Source organism: Theropithecus gelada, chromosome 4, assembly GCF_003255815.1.
Source record: "Theropithecus gelada isolate Dixy chromosome 4, Tgel_1.0, whole genome shotgun sequence".
NCBI lineage: Eukaryota > Metazoa > Chordata > Mammalia > Primates > Cercopithecidae > Theropithecus > Theropithecus gelada.
Window position 1 is genome coordinate 163,203 of NC_037671.1, and position 6,519 is coordinate 169,721.

The 6,519-nt window shown below is 48.1% G+C and overlaps 1 protein-coding gene across 1 annotated transcript; it reads right to left on the reverse strand.

Annotated features, from left to right (window-relative positions):
* Positions 1–629: 629 nt before the first annotated feature.
* On the reverse strand, positions 630–4,378 carry LOC112623284 (mucin-21-like). The gene is made up of 3 exons (XM_025383617.1): positions 4,067–4,378; positions 1,344–1,876; positions 630–1,026 (listed from the first exon to the last, which is right to left on the reverse strand). The coding sequence occupies exons 1-3, from the start codon at positions 4,125–4,127 to the stop codon at positions 844–846; spliced, it is 777 nt and encodes a 258-aa protein (XP_025239402.1). The 5' UTR covers positions 4,128–4,378; the 3' UTR covers positions 630–843.
* Between the last annotated feature and the right edge of the window lie 2,141 nt (positions 4,379–6,519).

The following is a 6,519-nucleotide window of genomic DNA, read 5'->3' on the forward strand; positions in this document are numbered from 1 at the left end:
GGGAGGGGATTTATGAGAATCTCAGGTCTTTGCCAAGAGCCTCTTGGAAGATTTGACCTTAGCAGACCAGAAAGTCTTTCCTTTGGGAATCCAGGGAACACTGTCTCTCTGCTCCCCAAGGGAGCACTCTTAGAGAGATGAGTGTCACCAGCTCCTCCACCCTGATGGGTAGTCAGGCCTGGAGCACATGGAAATGCCCTGGGAACCTCAACTTCAAGTGAATATGCGCCCCCGCCACCCCTCCACACACACACAGAGCAGGTAGTTGTACCACCTCCACTTCATCCTGCTCTCGGCTCTTCACGTATCACAACCTGATCGCTGTGTACCACAGGCGTCACACACGAGCCCGCAGCATCTTGGCACCCGCCCTCCCTCCTTATCTCTCCCAAGTCAATTTTCCGGCCAACCGCAGTGTCTCAGAGATGCAGGGAACTTGCCTGGGGCAAAAAGGATTAGAAAATGCAGACACACAGATAAGAATGAGGTCTCTGGATTTTACTGTGGAGATTCTGAATGCCAGATGGAGTCCAGCATGGGGGTTTTCTCCTGTAACTGAGAAGTTCATCTCAGAGCTACAGACACCCACCCCGGGGCACGGCACAGCTTCTCTTTGTCATGTGTGTTAAATGAGATGTGTTTATTTCTTAGCTAAACGAGCAATATAGTATTCTCTTTCCAGTGTCTGGTAAAGGCAAGAGAGGCGAGGAATGTCTTCCTCAAGATTTTCAGGATCTCAAACAAAGCTGGGAGGGGTCTCCTGGGATGAATGAAAGGAAACCAGGTCTTGGGTCCCCAGGTCTCTTCCTTCCTGAAGAATGCGGCACTCGCTTCGGGAGCTGCTCAGGGTCCGTTGTTCCTCCCGCTCATCTCCATGGCTATCGAGGATACTGGTCTCCTCCAGAACCAGTTAGGGCTCCACCTGGGCCTGTGGGGGGCTCCACGATTCCCTCCAGGGCCTGGGCCAAGGCCATGGGGGCGGTAGACAGCTGTGTTAAAGATGTTTCTCAGGGACAGGCTGTTTCTCTAGAAAAAGAAGAGTCAATAGTTTCATAATTGTATCCCTGTCTCCCAAGCCTTCACCACAGATGCCTTCTGGAATCTTCTCCCACTTCCAACCACACTCCTTCCTAGTTCTCGTTCCTCCAGTCCTTTCTGTGGCCCCCTTTTCCTGCAGGTCACCAGCTTCCTCTGCTTTGACCTGCCATCTCTCTGTGTTACTCTCTCCTGATCTCCCTTCCTCCCTACCCACCTCTGACTTGAGACCCCTTCTATTCACACCCGTTTCCCTGTGTTTCTGCTGCTCCCTCCCCCAGGCATTTTCTTACATATTAGGCACTCACCACACAGAAGAAGAGCCCAGCAAACAGCCCCACGGCCGCCACAACCGAGACCAGCGTGATGAGGAAGATTTCCCATGGCAGCAGGGACCCCCCGGGCTTCGCCCCACTCACTGCAGTAGAGGCACTTGTGATAACTCTGTGGGACGTTGTGTGCGTCCCAGTCAGAGTGGGTGTTCCAGAGCCTGCGGAGGTCACACTGGACCCAGAGCTGGTGGCTGTGCTGGCCCCAGTGGAGGTTGTGCTGGACTCAGAGCTGGTGGGTGTGCTGGCCCCAGTGGAGTTTGTGCTGGTCCCACTGGAGGTTGTGCTGGACTCAGAGCTGGTGGCTGTGCTGGCCCCACTGGAGGGTGTGCTGGACTCAGAGTTGGTGGCTGTGCTGGCCCCACTGGAGGTTGTGCTGGACGCAGAGTTGGTGGCTGTGCTGGCCCCACTGGAGGTCACACTGGGCCCAGAGTTCATGACTGTGCTGATCCCACTGGAGGTCACAGTGGGTCCAGTGTTGGCAGAGGTGCTAGTCCCACTGGGATTTATTGCTGAAGAAATCATATCATGACAATTATATATTGTGTATATATGCTTTCTGCTTACTGCTTGGCTAAATTCATTACATAAATAATTTTATTTAATGCTCACTACAGCCCTATAACATAGATACTATTATTATCACCAGCTGAGATGAAGAAATTGAGGCTTAAAAATGTTGACACTGGACCGGGTGCAGTGGCTTATGCCTGTAACCCAAACGCTTTGGGAGGCCGAGATGGGTGGATCACCTGAGGTCAGGAGTTTGAGACCAGCCTGACCAACATGGAGAAACCCCATCTCTACTAAAAATACAAAATTAGCCAGGCATTAATCCCAGCTACTTGGGAGGCTGAGGCAGGAGAATCACCTGAACCCGGGAGGCAGAGATTGTAGTGAGCCGAGATCGAGCCATTGCATCCAGCCTGGGTGACAAGAACAAAACTCCGTCTCAAAAAAAAAAAAAAAAAATGTTGACACTGGCCCAAGTTTACACAGCTAGTGAGTGGTGGAACAGGGAACTGAACCCAGGCTACTGAATCCGCACTTGTGGAGACTAAGCTAAGTCACCCACCTACCCCCAACACCAGAGTTACATCATCTAGTTTTAGTAGTAGGTAAGCTTATTCCACATTCTGCTATCCAAGATACAATACAGATTAAAAGGATTTTAAAAGAATTATAGGACTAGGTGAAACTAGTATATATTGACCAATTTTTTTCTTAAGTAGTATTGCTTCCTTCTTGGAAAATATTTCTCAGAATAATATTCAGAAAACACTTATATCAGAATTACTTAAGGGAGTATGTTGAAAATATTCTTAAGCAAATCATTTTAGACTAAATGAATTAGAGTTTGAGATGGGGTCCAGGAGCCTGCATCTTCATCAAGAAGCCAGGTGACTATATGCATTCAAGTTCCGGGGCCCTTGATTACTATGGCCAAGGCTAGAGAAGAACAAGTTATATGTAGCTCAAATACATAAGAGCTCCCAGGATTAAGGGCTGTAAACCAATGTATAAAGATAGAGGGAAGGCTTTTAACTTCTTGGAGGCTTGGCTGGAGTTAAGGTTATGTCAAATTTTTGCCCTTTATTTCCCTGAAGGATGAAGACATTCGACCTCCCCAGCCTGTACGTGGGAGGCTGACGTGGAATTAGGTGTAGGGGTAGGAGAGAAATTGAGTTTGTAGAATATAGAAGAGTGACATTTTATTTTATGTTATTGTTTATTTATGTATTTGTTTTTGAGACGGAGTCTCCCTCTGCCGCCCAGGCTGGAGTGCAGTGGAGCGATCTCGGCTCACTGCAACATCCGCCTCCCACGTTCAAGCGATTCTCCTGCCTCAGCTTCCTGAGTAGCTGGGATTGTAGGCATAAGCCACCCCACCAGGCTAATTTTCGTACTTTTAGTAGAGATGGGGTTTCACCACGTCGGCCAGTCTGGTCTCAAACTCCTGGCCTCAAGACATCCACCTGCCTTGGCCTCCCAAAGTGCTGGGATTACAGGCGTGAGCCACCAGGCCTGGCCTTGTTTTATTATTTTATTTTTTTGAGATAGAGTCTCACTCTGTCGCCCAGGCTGGAGTACAGTGGCACCATCTCAGCTCACTGAAACCTCTGCCTCCTGGGTTCAAGAGATTTTCCTGCCTCAGCCTCCTGAGTAGCTGGGACTACAGGGACAAGCAAACATGCTCAGCTAATTTTTGTATTTTTAGTAGAGACAGGGTTTCATCATGTTGGCCAGGGTATTCTTGAACTTCTGACCTCAATGACCTGCCTGCCTCACCCTCCCAAAGTGCTGGGATTAAAGGCATGAGCCACCGCACCCTACCAGAAAAGTGATATTTTAAAAGCAGCCAACCCTTCTTGTTCTTAATATTTAAATCCCCAACCATATCACATAGGTTCTTACCATTTTACAGATGCAGAAATTGAGGCACAGAGAAGCAACTGACCTAAAGTACACAGTTAATAGATGGAGCCATAATTCAGACGTAGGCAACGTGAGACCAGAGACCAATTTTAACCACTGTGTCTGACTGCCTCCTGCGTGACATACATTGTTAGGCTGAAGTGATGAGAGTAAAATGATGATCCTCACGCTATGGAAGAGAAGCAGAGATAGCCCCAGCAGTGGTCATGTCTCCCCCAACTCCTCAAAGGTTCTCAGACCACCCGCTTTTAAATAAAATCACTTACCGGCTTCTAAATGCAATAGTAGACAAAATGTAAGGAGAACATTTCCTTTCTGCATCTTCATCTGTCTCTTTGTGGCTGGAAAGCAAGATGCCTGGGTCCTAGATGTGCCAAGACTTTAGAGGGCGAAGAACAGAGGATTCTTGAGAAAGGGGACTTGAAGGTGAAGAGATAAAGGCTGGTGCTTCCAGGAGCATATGTCTCCTACTTTTGTGTTCCTGGGAAGAATCTTGGGCTCAGGGGTGGGCAGCTGGATGCCTGACTTCCTTAGGCTTCCTCCAGGCAATGTAGTTGCCTCTTTCTCTGTTGTGAAAGAGCTACAGGGGCCTTTATAGCTTCATATGGTCTGGGGAGGGGTGGGGCAGTTGACCTGACAGTCTGTCAACTACAGGCAGGTGACAGAATGATACCAAGCCTGGGAAGGAATAGAGCGGGGGTCAAGAGGAAGGTGAGAAAGGAGAATGACATGGTCACACTAGGCAGGGTGCTGGGTTGGGTTGCAGCAGGAAGTAGAATGGGATAAGGAGATCATGGTTGTCAGAGTGGAAGGGACCCACCCTTTGAAGCAGGGATTGGGTTAGAAACCTGTTCCAGCTCAAGAATTTGTTTTCTGGTCAGGAAGTCCTATAGGCCTGCTTTAGCATGAAAGAAGCCCTAATGAGCTGAGCCAAGAGGGTAGGACCTCACATCTCTATAGCAGACAGTAATAGGGGACCCAAAAGAGACCAGTAACTAGGAATCTGGGCTCTTGGGTCATGGGCAGAAGACAAATAGAATGTTGCTGAGTATGCAGTAGGTACTCAACAATGCACATTGAAGGAACAGGGGAAGAGAGATCTAGAAGACATAATGAAGAGAGATAATGAAAACATGTTTGGGGTCTCTGGGGCGTGGGAACTGAGGGTGTGGGAGAGTACTGAATATGTCTCCTGTCAGACTCATAGCAGGAGGAGGGTAGGGTCTCCTGCTGACTGTCAACCATAGGAGCTCCCCTCTGTTTTGTTTTTGTTTTCAGAGGGCTCTATGGGAGCCTTTCCACCCTGAGATCCTTCTGATGTGCCTCTGCTTCAGTTTCAAGGAAGCATCTTTCAGGAGAGTACACCCCGCAGGGAGAGACACAGTGACATATCAGGACACAAGTCTGATGGGAGGAGGGAGATCAACGGTCCAAGTCCTGGAGGAGCCTTGAATTTGGTCTGGACACTTTGATATGGCCAGCAGAGAGGAAAGAGCTAAATGAACGTGACTGAAGAGACCCAAATGAGCAGAGGTTTTGGGGAGGTCTGAGATGGCATCTGTGACCAGGCTGATGGGGTCCTAATATACAGTCTGTATTTTCTGTCTTAGTCCATTGGTGTTGCTATAAAGGAATCCCTGACTTTGGGTGACATAGAGAAAAGAGGTTTATTTGGCTCACAGTTCTGCAGGTTGTACGAGAAGCATGGCACCAACATCTGCGCTGGTGAGGGTTTCAAAAAACTTCCACTCATGGCCGAAGGAGAAAGGGAGCTGGTTTGCACAGATCATATAGCGAGAGAGAGGAAGCTGGAGAGAAGGAATGGAGGAGGTGACAGGATCTTTTCAACAACCAGTTCTTGTGGGAACTAAGAATGGGAACTCACTGCTTTGAGAATGGCACCGAGCTGTTCATGTGGGATCTGTTTCAACCACCCAAACTCCTCCCACCAGGTTCCACCTTCAACATTGGGGATCAAATTTCAACATGAAACTTGGCAGAGTCTAACAACCATATCCAAACTATAGCAATGACCAAAGTGAGTTGTCTGCATTTCCCCCATCAATGACGAGAAACTTCCTGGAAGACAGAGCCTCTCAGATAGTTTATTTGTAGGCGAACGAGCTTTCCTGACATGCAAGTTCTGTTAGAAGGAAGCTGGCAAACAGGAGGTGGCTGAAGACATGAAGGAGCTCTGAATGAGTGAGCTGGAGAATCAGAAAGGGTCAGCGGTGTGCTGGGAAAGACTCAGAAGTGAGTCTGCCTAGTGGCTGTGATGGGAAGTTCCACAGGCTCAGGTATGCGGGAATGCTCAGTGACAGGTTGGGTCCTGGACTCCCAGCGATCCTTCTGAAGTGCCAGTATTCTGCAGCTGAAAAGCCAATAGCACTCTAAGAATTTTTTTCCTCCAGAATTATTTAGAAACAGAGATCCTGGATTCAAGTCCAAATTTCACCTTTTAGAGGCTACTCTGAAAATTGTAGCACGCATACTTATCAGAGCCTAATGTAATTAATATCTTTATTCGATATCAGAACATTTTAATTCGTATTACCCATCTCCCAAGTCATACCCTATATCATCAAGTATTTTAATTCCATCTTGTTTTTTAACTTCATGAAAGATTATTGTTGTCTGCTCGCACACCCTCATCCTGAACACAGTCACTCAGCTACATTCAGCTGCAAGAGAAACTGAGAGAGACTGTCTCCAGCTGGGT